This window comes from Lepidochelys kempii, chromosome 2, assembly GCF_965140265.1.
Source record: "Lepidochelys kempii isolate rLepKem1 chromosome 2, rLepKem1.hap2, whole genome shotgun sequence".
Taxonomy (NCBI): domain Eukaryota; kingdom Metazoa; phylum Chordata; order Testudines; family Cheloniidae; genus Lepidochelys; species Lepidochelys kempii.
The window spans coordinates 256,880,684-256,899,237 of record NC_133257.1 but is presented as its reverse complement, the minus strand read 5'-3'; the positions used below and the strand labels follow the sequence as shown (position 1 = coordinate 256,899,237).

General features: G+C 42.5%; 1 protein-coding gene across 1 annotated transcript in view; it reads left to right on the top strand.

Moving 5' to 3' along the window:
- Window positions 1-18,554, top strand: part of LOC140907821 (sodium channel protein type 5 subunit alpha-like) — a 186,195-nt gene that overhangs the window by 112,131 nt on the left and 55,510 nt on the right. Inside the window, exons 14-17 of the mRNA XM_073334668.1 lie at window positions 2,778-2,786; window positions 13,434-13,663; window positions 14,319-14,513; window positions 17,063-17,416. Of these exons, the coding sequence (XP_073190769.1) occupies window positions 2,778-2,786; window positions 13,434-13,663; window positions 14,319-14,513; window positions 17,063-17,416 (788 nt within the window). The remainder of the gene's footprint in view (window positions 1-2,777; window positions 2,787-13,433; window positions 13,664-14,318; window positions 14,514-17,062; window positions 17,417-18,554) is intronic.

The window sequence follows — 18,554 nt, the reverse complement described above, 5'->3', positions numbered from 1 at the left end:
CAAATTGGAGTATGTCCAGTGGAGACCAACAAAAATGATAAAAGGTTTAGAAAACCTGAACTATGAGGAAAAGTTAAACCATCCAACCTGGATCCTTCAACTATGGCATGATGCTTGGTAAAAATATGTACTGAAACCCAAGTAGTTGCTATACAGATATCCAAAATGGGGATGTTTTGCAAGGAAGCAGCGGAGGCTGCCTGGGCCCTAGTAAAATGGACTCTAACATTGGCTGGAGGATCTAAACTAGCTAACTCATAACCAAGTCTAATGTGCCCCAAAGCCTATTTAGATACTCTCTGAGCAAACTGGTTGGCACATTAGTCTTGAGAAAAGAAGACTGAGGGTGCAGCTGATAAATATGTTAAAAAAATTTATAAATAAGACAGTGATCAGTTGTTCTCCATCTCTGCTGAAGTTAGGATAATAAGTAATTGGTTTAATCTGCAGCAAGGGAGATTTAGGTTAGATATTAGTTATGGGCTTCTAAGGGATGTTGTGGAATCCCCATCATTGGAGGGTTTTAAGAATAGGCTGGACAAACACCTGTCAGGGATGGTCTAGGCATACTTGGTCCTGCCTCAGCGTAGGGGGCTGGACTAGATGACTTCTCAAGGTCCCTTCCAGACCTATGATTCTATGATACAGTCTTTAATTTTGTGATCACATACTTTTTATTCTACAGGAACCTCTTTTCATAAAGTGCACAGGATGGGCAATGAATGAGGTAGTGATTGCAGAAGGAGAAAGGATGTTTTCTTGTGTTTAAGGTACTAGATTGGGACTCAGGAGAACTGGGTTCTATTCCTTACTCTGCCAAATACTGTGATATTGGGAAAGATTATCATAGTGCATATACACAAGGGAACCTCATTAAAGTTATTCAAGTATATGTCCCTACGGGTGCTCCATGGTAGGCATGCCCATATACTCTGTCAGAAAGTGCAAAGTAGTGTCCATGGGCCCATGCCTGCACAGGGCAGCATCTCCTGCTTAGAAGGAGACTATATAGGGAAGCTCAAACCCACCACCACTCAATTCCTTCTCAACCACCTGCAGCTCAAGATGGAGAGTTTTGCCATCTGTTGTATTCAGCTTCCTGCCTTGTCTTTGTGAATTCTTTATTTCATTGGATACCTTTATTTTATTTAGCACTGTTGTGATAGTTAGGGAGTGGAGCACCTTCCCCTTCTCTCCTTCTTCAGTCATTTGTGGAAGAGCACAATTTGTCATGCCCTGGACCCCAGGGTTTAAGACCTGTGAGATTTCCCACAGGTCCTTTCCCCACAGTGACAGACACTCCAGCTGCCTGCAGTGTCTGGGGTTACTCTTGCCACTCTTGTAAGTGCAAGGTCGGTCTGGGTTCCAAAGGCAGATGTAAGAAAGACTGGGAGACTAGACTTAAGTTCCTATTTATGAAATATGCCCTAGCTCCAAAGAGGTCCGCTTCCCTTACATACATCAGCTTCTACATCGCAGGCTGCCTCCGTCCCAATTATTGCCTCATCTGCAGCCCCAGACAATAAGAAGGAAAAAAGTCTCTCCAACCAAGGAAATGAAGAAAAGGGCCAGATCACCCCATAAGACCCATTCTCAGGCGAAGAAGCCCTGTTTGGACATACCTACCACCAAAGCAACCACTGCAACAGCACTATCTGATTCATTGTGGCACCGTGAGACACTCAGGGATACCATCCATGCCCCAGTACTGGTATCTCACTGTACCCCTGAAAGGACAGATGTCTCTATGATCACCTTGGTACCACAGCAGATTCCGTTTCGCCAGCCAGTACTGACCTAAACTTTGTGTGAAGGCTATCAGAGCCCTCTACCTCCTTCCAGGTCCCTTTCATCTCAAGTGCTTATATACAAATGCACAAAGCCTTGGAAACAAGCAGGGAGAACTGGAAGTCCTGGTGATGTCAAGGAACTATGACATGATCGGAATAACAGAGACTTGGTGGGATAACTCACATGACTGGAGTACTGTCATGGATGGTTATAAACTGTTCAGGAAGGACAGGCAGGGCAGAAAAGGTGAGGGAGTAGCACTGTATGTAAGGGAGCAGTATGACTGCTCAGAGCTCCGGTACGAAACTGCAGAAAAACCTGAGTGTCTCTGGATTAAGTTTAGAAGTGTGTGCAACAAGAGTGATGTAGTGGTGGGAGTCTGCTATAGACCACCGGACCAGGGGGATGAGGTAGATGAGGCTTTCTTCCGGCAGCTCGCGGAAGCTACTAGATCGCATGCCCTGATTCTCATGGGTGACTTTAATTTTCCTGATATCTGCTGGGAGAGCAATACAGCGGTGCATAGACAATCCAGGAAGTTTTTGGAAAGCGTAGGGGACAATTTCCTGGCGCAAGTGCTAGAGGAGCCAACTAGGGGGGGCGCTTTTCTTGACCTGCTGCTCACAAACCGGGTAGAATTAGTGGGGGAAGCAAAAGTGGATGGGAATCTGGGAGGCAGTGACCATGAGTTGGTTGAGTTCAGGATCCTGACGCAGGGAAGAAAGGTAAGCAGCAGGATACGGACCCTGGACTTCAGGAAAGCAGACTTCGACTCCCTCAGGGAACGGATGGCCAGGATCCCCTGGGGGACTAACTTGAAGGGGAAAGGAGTCCAGGAGAGCTGGCTGTATTTCAAGGAATCCCTGTTGAGGTTACAGGGACAAACCATCCCGATGAGTCGAAAGAATAGTAAATATGGCAGGCGACCAGCTTGGCTTAATGGTGAAATCCTAGCGGATCTTAAACATAAAAAAGAAGCTTACAAGAAGTGGAAGGTTGGACATATGACCAGGGAAGAGTATAAAAATATTGCTCAGGCATGTAGGAATGTTATCAGGAGGGCCAAATTGCACCTGGAGCTGCAGCTAGCCAGAGATGTTAAGAGTAACAAGAAGGGTTTCTTCAGGTATGTTGGCAACAAGAAGAAAGCCAAGGAATGTGTGGGCCCCTTACTGAATGAGGGAGGCAACCTAGTGACAGAGGATGTGGAAAAAGCTAATGTACTCAATGCTTTTTTTGCCTCTGTTTTCACTAACAAGGTCAGCTCCCAGACTGCTGCGCTGGGCATCACAAAATGGGGAAGAGATGGCCAGCCCTCTGTGGAGATAGAGGTGGTTAGGGACTATTTAGAAAAGCTGGACGTGCACAAGTCCATGCGGCCGGACGAGTTGCATCCAAGAGTGCTGAAGGAATTGGCGGCTGTGATTGCAGAGCCATTGGCCATTATCTTTGAAAACTCGTGGCGAACCGGGGAAGTCCCGGATGACTGGAAAAAGGCTAATGTAGTGCCAATCTTTAAAAAAGGGAAGAAGGAGGATCCTGGGAACTACAGGCCAGTCAGCCTCACTTCAGTCCCTGGAAAAATCATGGAGCAGGTCCTCAAAGAATCAATCCTGAAGCACTTGCATGAGAGGAAAGTGATCAGGAACAGCCAGCATGGATTCACCAAGGGAAGGTCATGCCTGACTAATCTAATCGCCTTTTATGATGAGATTACTGGTTCTGTGGATGAAGGGAAAGCAGTGGATGTATTGTTTCTTGACTTTAGCAAAGCTTTTGACACGGTCTCCCACAGTATTCTTGTCAGCAAGTTAAGGAAGTATGGGCTGGATGAATGCACTACAAGGTGGGTAGAAAGCTGGCTAGATTGTCGGGCTCAACGGGTAGTGATCAATGGCTCCATATCTAGTTGGCAGCCAGTATCAAGTGGAGTACCCCAGGGGTCGGTCCTGGGGCCAGTTTTGTTCAATATCTTCATAAATGATCTGGAGGATGGTGTGGATTGCACTCTCAGCAAATTTGCGGATGATACTAAACTGGGAGGAGTGGTAGATACGCTGGAGGGGAGGGATAGGATACAGAAAGACCTAGACAAATTGGAGGATTGGGCCAAAAGAAATCTGATGAGGTTCAATAAGGATAAGTGCAGGGTCCTGCACTTGGGACGGAAGAACCCAATGCACAGCTACAGACTAGGGACCGAATGGCTAGGCAGCAGTTCTGCGGAAAAGGACCTAGGGGTGACAGTGGACGAGAAGCTGGATATGAGTCAGCAGTGTGCCCTTGTTGCCAAGAAGGCCAATGGCATTTTGGGCTGTATAAGTAGGGGCATAGCGAGCAGATCGAGGGACGTGATCGTTCCCCTCTATTCGACATTGGTGAGGCCTCATCTGGAGTACTGTGTCCAGTTTTGGGCCCCACACTTCAAGAAGGATGTGGATAAATTGGAGAGAGTCCAGCGAAGGGCAACAAAAATGATTAGGGGACTGGAACACATGAGTTATGAGGAGAGGCTGAGGGAGCTGGGATTGTTTAGCCTGCAGAAGAGAAGAATGAGGGGGGATTTGATAGCTGCTTTCAACTACCTGAAAGGGGGTTCCAAAGAGGATGGCTCTAGACTGTTCTCAATGGTAGCAGATGACAGAACGAGGAGTAATGGTCTCAAGTTGCAGTGGGGGAAGTTTAGATTGGATATTAGGAAAAACTTTTTCACTAAGAGGGTGGTGAAACACTGGAATGCGTTACCTAGGGAGGTGGTAGAATCTCCTTCCTTAGAGGTTTTTAAGGTCAGGCTTGACAAAGCCCTGGCTGGGATGATTTAACTGGGAATTGGTCCTGCTTTGAGCAGGGGGTTGGACTAGATGACCTTCTGGGGTCCCTTCCAACCCTGATATTCTATGATTCATCAGAGGATCTCATTATCTCCGGTGAACCTGAGTCAACAGTACTGGGCAGATCTTCCAGTGTTATCTCCCCGGTACCACTGTGAAAATAGCAAGTTGAGACTTGTTTAAGTCTCCAGCCTTCAGTACTGGTTAGAACATTGAAGGACCCTCCCACCCCTGTTTAGTTCAAGGGAAGATTCCTCATACTCAGCTATTTGATTCAAGGATCCATCCCAGTACCATACTACCCTACCCCACACCCATGAGTCCCTTTCATGAGGAGGATCCTAAGGAACTTACCAAACATCATAAACTCAGAGTTTATGATTATCACTGGAATCCCTTGCTTTATCCTTCTCCATAGTGGGGTTACTGGGATCCCTGGAGCCACTATGTTGATCAACTTCATTGGGTGCCTAAGAGAAAGCACTGATACCATACCAGCAATCAGAACCTACATAGTGTCCTATGATAACACACACATTGGTACTGCACACTTTTCTGATACTGGACAATGTACAAGAAGAGCAAGAGTCTTAGGCCATAGAGATCTCACCTCCATTTGCCCTCCTACACTGATGATTTTAAGACCTTCCAGAACTTCATTGAAAAACTTGTGGACTTATTTCAAATCCGACTAGAGGAAGTCCCAGAGCTGAAATATTCCTGGTGGCCATCTTGAACATCAGTCCCAGTGAAAGGCTTTATCCTCTCCCGGACATAACCTGTGGCAAATATCTCCTACAATCCCACCAACATATAAATGGGCAGATAAGAAATTCTACATCCCATGCAAAAGAGTGGAATACTACTTCTCCCACCATAACCCCAGTTCCTTGTAAAGGATGCAACCAATGATAGGAACCATCAGGCTTGCTCTAGGCCTTCTCCTTCTGACAAGGAAACTAACCAGCTAGACTTGCTGGGAAGGAAGAGCTACTCCTCAGCAGCTCTCCAATTTCAGATTGCCAACTACCAGGCCTTGGTGACAAAATATGATTTTAACACATACTCCAAATTTACACATTTTAATTGAGCACTTGCCACAGGACCAGAAAGATCAATTTCAGACTATAGTCATTGAAGGACAGTTGATTGTGAAAGCCTTCCTGCAACTGCCCTAGATGCTGCTGACACAGCTTCAAGGTAAATGGCCACAGTGATTATCATGAGAAGAGCATATTGGCTCCTGTCCTCAGGCCTACCAGAAAAGTTCAAAACATGGTGGAAGACCTCCCGTTTGAAGGGCCTAAGCTCTTCAGTTAACATACAGACTCCTCTCTCCATACACTCAAGGACTCCAAGGCAACATTACAGTCACTGTGGATTTATGTGCCTGTAATGAAAAAATGTTTTAGTAGATCCCAAACTGCTCAAAGATTGAAACCATTCCAGTCTATCGGCATGCTTTCCCAAGACCTCAGTAGCCCTTCAAGAGAAAGACCAGACCACATAAATGGGGACCTCCCACCTCATTTCTACCCAATCATCTACACTTTCTAAGAGGCACTTGTGACAACTCAGTCAAGGAAATCAAGCAGTCCACTCCAAAGGATCATCTATTGTGCGACTACCCCCCTTCGGAGACCAACTATTACACTACCTACCTCAAACTGGGAGTACCTTACCTCAAAGAGATGGATAGTGGAGGTCACCAATATGGGCTACTGTATCTACTTCCATTCAGTTCTGTTCCGCCTTCCCACTCTTCCTCCCTATCCCTTCTCAGGGATCCTTCTCACAAGGAACTCCTAAAACAAGAAGTTCATTCCGTCCTCCTTCTGGGAGCAATAGAACCAGTTCCACCAGAGTTCAGTAGAAGAGGGTTCTATTCTGATTACTTCCTTGTTCCCAAGAAAGGTAGAGGGTGGAGACCAATCCTTAACTGCAGGAACTTAAATAACTGTGTCCTTAGCACAATACTTCAGAATGCTTGACTTTAGCTACCATAATTCCATCCTTAGATCCAGGAGACTGGTTCATTGCCCTCAATCTTCAGGATACCTACTTCCGTGTAGCCATCCACCCCTTCCACAAGCATGGACGATTTGTGATCAGGGTCGGCTCTAGGTTTTTTGCCGCCCCAAGCAAAAAATTTGCAGCCCCAAGCTCTGAGAGCTCAACTGCCCAAGCAACAACAACAACAAAAGAAAAAAAAAAGATTGCCGGAATGCCGCCCCTGGAATTGTGCCACTCCAAACATTTGCTTGCTTTGCTGGTGCCTAGAGCCGGTCCTGTTCATGGTAGAGCAGATCACTATCAACATTGAGTTCTCCCCTTCAGACTCTCCATGTCTCTGAGGGCGTTCACAAAGATTCTCTCAGTGTTAGTGGCTCATCTCCATCAGTGGGGAATATCAGTGTTCCCATATTTGGACAACTGGCTTTGCAAAGTCTGGTTGCCCCAAGAGGTCCAGTCAGCAACGTCCAGAGCATTAACGCTATTCCAATTTCTGGGCCTTCACATCAACCACAAAAAATCCATACTAACCTCACTACAGAGAATAGACTTTATAAGAGCTACTCTAGACTCCACAAGCACGAGCCTACCTACCAAAAGAGAGAGTCTCCATCCTATCCAACAAATATCAGCTTTACAGTGCAGCCCAGAAACAACAGTGAGGACTTGTCTACAGGTCTTGGGCCATATATTGGACTCCATGTATGTGACTCCTCATGAGAGTATGCACCTCAGGTGCCTCTAGACATGGATAAGAACAGTGTATACCCCTCAAAAGACACAGAGTTTCCAAACGTGTCACAGTGCCTTGGAAGCTGTTGGACTCTTGTACTTGGTGGAAGGACCCAAGGCGGGTCTGTGATGGAACCCTGTTTTTGTATCCAGCACTTCCGAAGATCCTCACAACACATGTGTCTCTGAAAGGATGGGGAGCTCACCTATAGAGGGAGACAGCACTGAGCAAATGGTTGGCACAGGAATTGGCACTCCATATCAATATCCTTGAGCTAAAGCAGTACAAGATGTTTGCCAACATTTACTTCACTCCATATGAATCACTGTCAGAATAATGCTGGACAACAGCGTACTAATGTATTACAGGGCAGAGCAAGATCCCAGTCCTCATGTGCAAAGTCGTTATGGCTGTGGAAATGGTGCATCTCCCATCAGATAGACTGCTGATATTTCTATCTAGCAGGCCTCCTGAATGCAATTGCAGAATCCCTGAGTCTACACTTCTGGCAGGATCACAATGGGAGCTTAAAGACTCTGTCTTCCATGGTGTTTGCCAGACTTGGGGTATACCGGGGTAGACCTCTTTGCCACCATGAATGATGCAAAATGCCATCTGTTCTACTCCAACGGAGGTTATGGCCTCCACTCTGATGGATACCATGGCCCTGAATCCTTCTTTATGATTACCCACCTATACCATTAATCCTCAAGATCCTTCTCCAGCTGCCCCAAGAAGGAGCAAGTGCTATTCTTATTGCACCTGGTTAGCTGAAACAGGTGTGGTATTCAGACCTCATCCACCTCTTAGAGGTAACATCTCTCAGACTTCCTATCACAAAGGACCTAGTGACACAGAACTCATCCATCCCAGCACTTCCTCCCTGAATCTGAAAGCATGGCTCCTCAATGGCTCTCAAACATGGAACTGACCATTCTGGATAGGGTTCAGTCAGTTCTTTTATTCAGTAGAAAGCCCAGTGTTCACAAGACTTACCTCCAAAAGTGGAAGTGCTTCCAATCCTGGTTCTGCCTTTCATCTTCTCTATACTTGGAAGTTCCACTTTCCAAGATCCTGCACTACCTGGGTCCCTCAATGAGCTCTATCAGTGTACCTCTGGCTGCCATCACAGCCTTCACTCACCCATCCAGAACTTCTCAGTCTTTGCCCACCTGACAACAACCAGATTTCTCAAGGGTCTATACAACTTGTTTCCTCCCATGGGACAGCCGGCCCCAAAATGGGACTTCAGCCTGGTTTAAATACTCTACAAACCCACCCACCCCACTCTTGGAACCGATGGCAGCCTGGTCCCTCCTCCATTTCTCCCTCAAAATTTCATTTCTAGCTGCCATCTCTTCAGCAAGTGAATGTGGGAGCAGGGAGCACTCATGGCAGACCCACCATGCCCCACCTTCTACAAATACAAAGTTATAATATGTCCCCATCCTTGCTTCCTACCAGTTTTCTACCCAAAACTTCATGCCTCCAGAGAAGAATCAAGCCTTCGTTCACTGGCTGTTGGGGCCCTTGCTTACAATCTGGACAGGACTAAACCATTCCAGACCTCTCCCAGGCTATCGATATCATCTGCAGATAGGATGAAGAACCAACTGATTTACACACAAAGGCTAAGAGGGTTTCAGGTTGTATCTTGACCTACTGTGAAAATGCTAGGGTGCATCCCCTTTACAGAGTAGCACAGCACATTCCACTGGAGCTCAGTCCACAGCTATAGCTCCTCTGAAGGACGTTGCCGTAGCAGAAATCTGCAGGACTGGTAATTGGTCTTTTATCGGTACTTTTGCCAAGCGTTATGCCATCTTATCTGCTTCCAGAGATGACGCTGCCTCTCGTGATGCAGTCCTTCAAACTGTCCTGAACTTACCTCCACAACACCTGTCTCCTCACTGAGTTACTGCTTGGGGGTCTCCTACAATGGAGGGCATATACTTGAAGAAGAAGAGATTAAGAACTTAAGTTACTATAAGGTAAGTAGAGATGTTTTATCCCTATGGGTGCTCCACTTCCCACCCTCCTTTCCTTCTACAGTGGAGTTGGCTTCATGATTAAGAAGGAACTGTGTGGTGGCAGGCTCATGCCTCCCTATATGTTCTCATTCTGAGCACAAGGTGCTGCTCTGCCCAGGCATGTGCCCGCAGACACTGCTTTGCAGTCTTCAGCTGAGAGCACACCAGCATGCTCACATCCTTTGGTGGAGCACCCAAAGGGCCAAAACGTCTCAAAGCTACTGTAGTGCAAGGAGAGGTTACTTAGCAAAATTAAGCAAAATTAATTCTGACATTCCCTAACTTTTTAGTGCTTGACTTTGCCACCTTAAAATTCTTTTTTACTTTTTTAAAAATATGTTATATAGTGGGTTGGTAGCATCACATATTATTAAGGTTGCCTGACACTTCCCATTATAAGACCCTATTTAACTTTCTTATCACTTTGCCAAACTTTAACCATGCAGGTTGAAATTTTACATGCTGGGTGTGTGCCTCAGGCTGATCATTTCTGGGAAATTTCAGCCAAAAGGGTTTATCGATGTCCAAGAACCATGCTAGGAAAAATATGTTGTTTTGCCCATGTTAAAAAATCCTGGCAACCTTTCTTTTGAGAAGCTTTACCACCCATATGCTTTGAAGCATGGGCCTGAAATTGGATAGGAGGTGACCTTTGGGGTGGGAAGGAGATTGGTACTGGTTCGGGGAAGAGACTGGGAGCTGGGGAGGGAAATGGAGAAAGTGATACTGGGAGCCAATGTGTTTGGGAAGACTGAGAGGAGACAAGGCAATGGTGGGGAAGATTAGGATTGGCTTGGCAAGGAAAATGAAACTAGGAACCAGTGAGGGAGAAAGAGGTGGTCTGGTAGGGGAGAGACATCTAATAAGGAGTCGGAGTTTGGGGGAAGAACTGGAGTGTACTAGGATTGGTATGAGAAGTCTCTGAAGTGAAGAATGGGATTGGCTAGGTGAGGACAATGGGGCTGTGAGGAGGAGCCAGAGTTCCTGTCAATTTACTGTCTTGCTGAATGACAGAGCAGAAGGAGTCAACCTTGGGGGTGAGGGATGGCCAAAAGAGTTTGTGCTGTCTAGAGCACATTCCCCACCAGAGCCTGGAATGGAGCTCGAGATTCTTCTGCTGTCAGCAAATGTCTCTGAAACCCATTGGCAAAATGTCTCATCCATCTCTGGTGCTAGGCCACGTAGAGGATAACAACCTACTATTGCTGGTTGCATGATTGCTACTCTGAAGAATTATATGCTGTCCCTGCTTCTGCCACAGAGTTCCTGTCTGATGTCAGTCAAGTCACCTAAACTAGTCTTTTCACAGGTGTTCACTAATTGTGTTTTCCTTACTTTCTGGCTGCCTGACTTGAGACCCTGGGTTCTGATTTGCAGAAGTAGTGAGCACACATAGCTGCCACTGCGTTCATTGGGAGCTGTGTTTTGAACATATGTAATAATAATTCTATATCTTTCCTCATCTCGTATTTTTGACAGGTTTCCATTCCCCATGCCATGATATTGTACCAATTAGAACTGTGCACCACCCTTCCTTTTGTCCTGACCACTTTTTGTCAATTGAGTTGGCCATATAGTGTTGGAAGCCCTATCTCCCCTCTTCTCCCACTGCCAAGGCTCCTATGTATGAACATTTTTGGCTCCATCATCCATTTGGGGGGGAATTATTTTAAAAATATTATTTACTATACCCTTCTTGGAAGCATTAAAAGTAAATCATAGAATTATAGGACTGGAAAGGACCTCGAGACATCATATAGTCCAGTCCCCTGCTCTCATGGCAGGACTAAGTATTATCTAGACTATCCCTGACAGGTGTTTGTCTAACTTGCTCTTTAAAATTTCCAATGATGGAGATTCCACAACCTCCCCAAGCAATTTATTCCAGTGCTTAACCAACCTGACAGGAAATTTTTCCTAATGTCAAACCTCACAACACACCTGCTAATACATCCCAGAATGATGTTTACTTTTTTGCAACAGTGTTACACTGTCAACTCGTATTTCGCTTGTGAAGTCACTATTACCCCCAGATCCCTTTTTGCAGTAGTCCTTCCTAGGCAGTCATTTCCCATTTTGTATGTGTGCAACTGGTTGTTCCTTCCTAAGTGGAGTACTTTGCATTTGTCCTTATTGAATTTTATCTTATTTACTTCAGATCATTTCTCCAGTTTGTCCAGGTCATTTTGAATTTTAATCCTGTCCTCCAAAGCACTTGCCACCCCTCCCAGCTTGGTATTGTCCACAAATTTGATAAGTGTACTCTCTGTGCCATTATCTAAATAATTGATGAAGATATTGAACAGAACTGAACCCAGAACTGATCCCTTCACTCGATATGCCCTTTCAGCTTGACTGTGTACCACTGATAACTATTCTATGGGAATGGTTTTCCAGCCAGTTATGCACCCACCTTATGGTAACTCCTTCTAGGTTTTATTTCCCTAGTTTGTTTATGAGAAGATCATGTGAGACAGTATCAAAAGCCTTACTAAAGTAATGATATACCACATCTACTGCTTTCCCCCATCTACACAGCTTGTTACCCTGTCAAAGAATGTATACATATAGATTTCACATAGATTACCCTCCCCCAACACAAATACATGCACTCGGAAAGCTGATGTGTAGCAAGTCCAGTAGTGCTGCATGTATGTTATTAATTACCCTGTACTTGTGGATGTTCTCAGTGATGCACATCTTGGTAGCGCACTGTGTGATTATCGTACAGTCAGAAAATTCAGTAAGATAGTCAATTAACAAAAATCATATCCTTATCTATAACAGATACCTAATTTATCCAGAGACAAATCTATTATCTGAATGTGACCCCATATGCCTGAACATCAAGCAGCACATATCACAATATCAGTATATTATCTGTATTACAATATATATTGCATTTAGTGCCCGGCCATCCTACAAAGTCTGTCAAGAAGCAATGTTCCCATATCAGTATTTGCTGCCACCCATGTGCAAATTGGAAAAGAGTTTCTATTCTGCTTTTGGAGGGGAGGACACACTGTATCTATATATCTCCTGAAGTGTGTGAGATTTGTTTGTGGCCACTTCTCTTTTTAGAAAGACAATGTACATCTTTCTTCAGCATACCCATAAAGTGAGTAAGCCATGTATACAACAGTGTTCTTCCATCTGCTTATGATGGAAAAATAGGCTAGCAGTTGTTTGGTGTAATTTAACACCCAGACTTTTTTAAAAAAAGTGCAACTTATATCCTTTTACTCAAATGCATTCCATACATCAGATGGAAAAATCATACCCTTCTTTTTCCATCACTCAATGAGATCCTCCAAGATAGCTGTTAACCTTACTTTCAGTTTCAATAACCCTGTCCAAATCTACTGGCAGTCTGGAGCTTAATAAATGTTGCCTATGTGTTTGTACTGAGTTTTGCCTCTGGTATTTAGACTTTAAGTGACCTGAAACTTTTGGAAAATACAGGAGTGTTTACATGTGCATGTGAATTAGACCTAATCAAAATGTAACTGTAATACTGTTTCACTTTGGCACTAATCAATCACTGAGCTGTTTGTTGCATTCAACATGGTTATTAGTGATATTGCACACAAAATGTATTCTATACAAGTGGGGGAGAAAGCACAAAAGTAGTTTTAATTTTTATATTTCTTGGCGAATTAGAAAGCAAGGTGTCACCCCAGTCATATTTTTCCAGTGTTGTAGACAATAGGAATGTATGTCTAAAATGAATAAGGTTCTGATTAAAAGCCCATTGAAATTCAGTGGATTTTGAATCAGGCCTTGTCTGAAGAGAATGAGTTTAAATATTAATTCACTGATCTGGGGTTTGTTTAAAAAAAGAATGGAAGGCTGAGAGAGTGCTGAGAGAGTATATAGAAAATGAATGATATGATTGGAAAAAGGCTCAAGAAGATGTGATGGGTTTTGGGTTTCATTTTTCTGTGCTTTCATTAGTTGCCGTTCTTCTCTTGTCACATAGGACAGCACTAATTACCTGGTTATTGGTTTGTTTTCTTTGTCATTTGTAACTTGAAGAATCGCAACAGAAATGCCCTGCCCGCTTGAAGGACTTTGCCCTAAAATATCTTATTTGGGACTGTTGTCCACTGTGGTTGAGAATCAAGAAAAAGGTGACAATTTTAGTAATGGATCCATTTACTGACCTCACCATCACTTTTTGCATCGTGATGAATACGATCTTCATGGCACTAGAGCACTATAAAATGAGAAGAAATTTAAAATTCATGCTTGACGTAGGCAACAAGGTAAGTGAATTCTGACATTCACTATCAAGAATGAATTTATGTGTATTTCTACCCAGGATACAAAGAATGGTGGTAAGAACAAAAGATTCATTTATTCATTCTCTGTCTGTTAATTTCTGGGATATGGGATTCCCAAATGTTACTCTTGTTTCACAGTAGTTCTAAACATCCTTTAGAATATGAGCAGACAAGGCTAGAATTTTTGTTGACAATCATAGAATCATAGAATATCAGGGTTGGAAGGGACCTCAGGAGGTCATCTAGTCCAACCCCCTGCTCAAAGCAGGACCAATCCCCAATTTTTACCCCATATCCCGAAATGGCCCCCTGGAGGATTGAACTCACAACCCTGGGTTTTATGATATACATGATAAAAGTAGGGTTTGCTGTTCAGACTTTACTGATGTACCTATATCTATGCTACTACATTTGTGGGCCAAGGGACGTACTGGCCGCCGCTTCCAGCAGCTCTCGTTGGCCTGGAGCAGCGAACCGCGGCCCCGATCGGCCAAACACAGCAGGTAAACAAATTGGCCCAGCCCGCCAGGGGCTTTCCCTGCACAAGCAGCGGAACGAGTTTGGGAACCACTGGTCTAGAGAGATGTGCTCACAGTACCTTTTAGGCAGACATGACTTACTGTTTCTTTTATCATAGGTCTTTACTGGAATTTTTACTGCAGAAATGGTCTTGAAAATCATTGCTCTAGATCCCTACTACTATTTTCAGCACCGCTGGAATATTTTTGACAGCTTAATTGTCACTATAAGCTTAATCGACCTGAGTTTACCCACCAAAGGTAAAGGAAGAAAAGAACGAGGAAACCTGTTAGTTTTACGTTCCTTCAAACTGGTAATGGCTCATATATATTCAGTCTCATAAAACTTTTTTTGCATGAATACAATAGAGAGGATTTTAGTTCCCTCATTCAGTGCAATTTCTACACCCTCATATTAGGAACTGGAAACTCATTTTGTCTAATTTCAAACCCATTTAAAACTTTGACAAACAAATATAGCATTTGTATTTCACTGTGAGATGATTTAAAAACATGGAATAAAAGGAGTACAAGAAATATCCAAAGTTAAGATATAGTTAATGTTGGAGGAGAGAATGAAAAGAATGAAAAACAAATTCAGAGAAACTGAGAAGGAAGAAATGGAGGAGAAAAAATGGAATAAAGACATATTTATACTGTATAATCCCTATACACTTGTGCTATCCTAGATTTTAGGGAGGTGGTTGGTTTATCTATTCATACACTATATTGCAATCTTCTTTTTAGCTAGAAACACTTTTTAAAAAAACAAATAAAACAATCTTGGGAAAGATGTGATTTTTAATTTAAAGTGAAAATGGTTTGCAAACTCAATTTTTTCTGGTAAATCCTACAAACCCCTGAAATAGTGTTTCAGGTTCATGAAATCTTCAAAATGCATGTTTCCCCATCCTTACCTCATTTCAGTTTGGAATGGAAAGTTGCTGTTCTTCATATTAACTATTGCAACAGCAACTGCTATACCATCTCCAGCAACAATATTTAGTGTTGTCAACTAGTTCCTTCTCCCATGATGTACTTTTTGCAAGTTGTTCTTCTGCTTGTCAGAGACCATCACAGCAAGCAGCTTCTGAGGAGAAAACGTGTCAAAATTAAAGGAATGGCTGAAAAGAAAAGCAAATCATGTGACAAAAACTCTATATAACTTTTGAAATATAGGCATCTGACCCTGAGAGAGAGAAATGTGTGAGCTTTTCAAATAAACCAAACAGTCTCGGGCTAAGATTATTATTTTATAGTGCCCACATGAAAGAATGAGGATGTTTTTCTGAATCTAGGCCTCAGGCCCCACTCCTACAAACACTCCATCATGTAACTTTACACACATCAAGAGACTTGGAATTACTCTTGTGTGTAACTGTTCGCAGGATTGAGGCCTGTGTGATGGATTGGGTAGACAAAAGGAGGATATAACAGGCATCCTCATTTAAATGTTTTTAGGATGTCTCCTAAACACAAATTTAGGAAAGGCATCCCTATTCCAGAAAGCACTTAAGTATGTGTGTGTCAGTTAAACACATGCTTAAGTGCTTTCTTGAATAGGGATGGATTTAAGTGTCAGCTCAAGTGCTTTCCTGAATTGGAAATTTAGCGGGTATTTTGTGATTTGTTTGAAGGTATCTTACTTTCTCCCAATGCACAAACAGAGATGTATTGTATCTATATATAAACTATATAGGCACCCATTTTCCCATTTATTTATTTCCCCCTTTGCTGTACCAGTCTACTGTTGCCACCTTGTCAGTCATACTTGTTACTGGTTCTTCTTTGTGGTAATTTTTTTCTTTTTGATTAATTAGGATTTCTGAAAAAGATCCCATAAGAATTGTATTCATCAAGATTGGAGATCTATCATAACATTTATCTTTGAAGAAAGTTACTTACCTATTATTATTTTCTGAATACATTGTACTGTGGTTGTAATAGATCATTATTCACCAGCTCAGAATTATATGTTGTTGTTGTTACCATTTTATTTTCAAAATGGCAAGGAACTGACTTTTTAAAAGATTACAGGCTGACATTTGCCAGAGGCAGAGATCCTAAGTGTCATGAGATGTTATAACTTCTATAAATACAAAGAACAAGAATTACAGATAAGTGATTACCTTTCTGCATCAACATGTAGACCCTAATCGAGCAAAGTCCTTTAAGCACATGCTTAATTTTAAGCATGTAAGAAGAGCCATTGAAGTCACATGCTTAAAATTAAGCATATACTTTATGTGGCTTGCTTGTTTAGTGTCTGTGATACTGTGGTGATGGATGCTATAAAAACTTAAGATAGATCCTTGGCCTGATTTACAGAGGTGCTGAACAGCTATGACTCCTGTTTAAGTCCGTGGGAATTGTGGGTGCTCAGCATCTCTAAAATTCAGGACATTTGCATGTAAATATTTGGTTATTGAAAATGGAACTAAAGTACAGATTATGATAAACAGGAACTTAAGTTCTGATTCTAGAAGATGTGAAAGTGCAGGAAGAAGGAAATGCAACAGCTTGCTTGCCTGAGAAACTCACAATGGAAGGTGCTAATAAATTGCTACTAGTGGTATGGTAAACATTTATGTTATGGAATTGTGGAAAGACCACAACCAGGATTGTGGTATCATTGTGCTAAAAGACACACAGATGAAGAGAAGGTGACAAAGATATAACATATAAACAAATCAGTAGTCTATATTACATGGATCATATACTGACTTAAAATACCCTACATTTCATAGTGTTTGAGTAGTTTGAAATGTCTGCATAATGTTTTTTTTAACCATTTTTAAACAGTGCAAAATGAAGAATATCTAATCTTCTGTTGTCTAATGCTATGTTTTATGTTTATACACAGCTGAGGGTCTTCAAACTGGCAAAGTCCTGGACGACTTTGAATACACTTATTAAAATCATTGGTAACTCAGTGGGTGCCGTGGGTAACCTTACCCTGGTTCTGGTGATCATAGTCTTTATTTTTGCTGTAGTAGGAATGCAACTTTTCGGTAAAAGCTACAAAGAACATGCCTATAAAATAAGTAAGGATTGCAAGCCACGTTGGCATACAATGGATTTTTTCCACTCATTCCTTATTATATTCCGAATTCTGTGTGGAGAATGGCTTGAAACCATGTGGGATTGTATGGTGGTAGCTGAGCAACCATTATGCCTTATTGTCTTCTTGCTGGCCATGGTGATAGGAAACCTAGTGGTGAGTTTCCAGATACGTTTCTCTTTTTATTGCCTGTAGAGTATACAATATACTGACTTATAGAGATAAGGTAGGTGAGGTAATATTTTTTATTGGACCAACTTCTGTTGGTGAGAGAGACAAGCTTTGGAGCTTACACAGAGCTCTTCCTCAGGTCTGGATTCAGCAGACCTGAAGAAGAGATCTGTGTAAATTCAAAAGCTTGTCTCTTTCACCAACAGAAGTTGTTCCAGTAAAAGATATTACCTCATCCACCTTGTCTCTCTAATATCCTGGGACCAATACAGCTACAAAACACTGCATAATCTACTGACTTGTCTTTCTATGAATGGTAGGTCTCCTACAGATGGTGGTAAAGGAGCCACACCATGTCAATTGTGCTCTAGTAAATCCCCTATTTATCTTTCACATGTGGAACTCATGTTCATATTTAAAATAAGACACTTTTTCAATATTGCATCACTGAACCTTTTCACAGACCAGTATTCATTCCAATGAGGAACAATTTTCTAACAGAAAAAAATTACTAGCAACAATTTTCTTTTTCATCTCAAGACTTTGGAAATAATCACGAAGGGCTGAATGCTCAAAAGGAGTTAGGCTCCAACTGTCTACTTAGGCTCCTAATTTCTGTTGAAATCAGTGGAAGTTACTGATAGATAATGGAAGTTAGGAGCCTAACTTTATTTTTAATAGTTTCCATTGATTTCAATGGGAGTTAGACGCCTAAATAGAAAGTAGGAACCTAACTCCTTTTGAGAATATATCACAACCTGTTTTTTGTTTAAGAACTTGTTTCTCTACTGAGTTATTTGCAGGCAATTCCTGGGCCCACACATGAACCCACTGAAATCAGGATTCTGTCAGAACATAGCTCAATGCAGGCTCATAATTTAGTTCTCTTTAGATGCAAGACATTGGATCTGCTTTTCCTCTTTCTTATAGTAGGCTAAATCAGAAGTAAATACGCTAAATCAGAAGTAAATACACTAAAATTAGTGTTGTTGCCCTACCGTAAAAGTAGAGTTCCTGAGAGAAAACTAACTCTCAGATGAAATTTTCGTTTCCAAAATTTGAATTACTTTTGTCGGCTTTCTGCGAATCAGTGGAATCTTGTTTGTTTGTTTGTTTGTTTTTA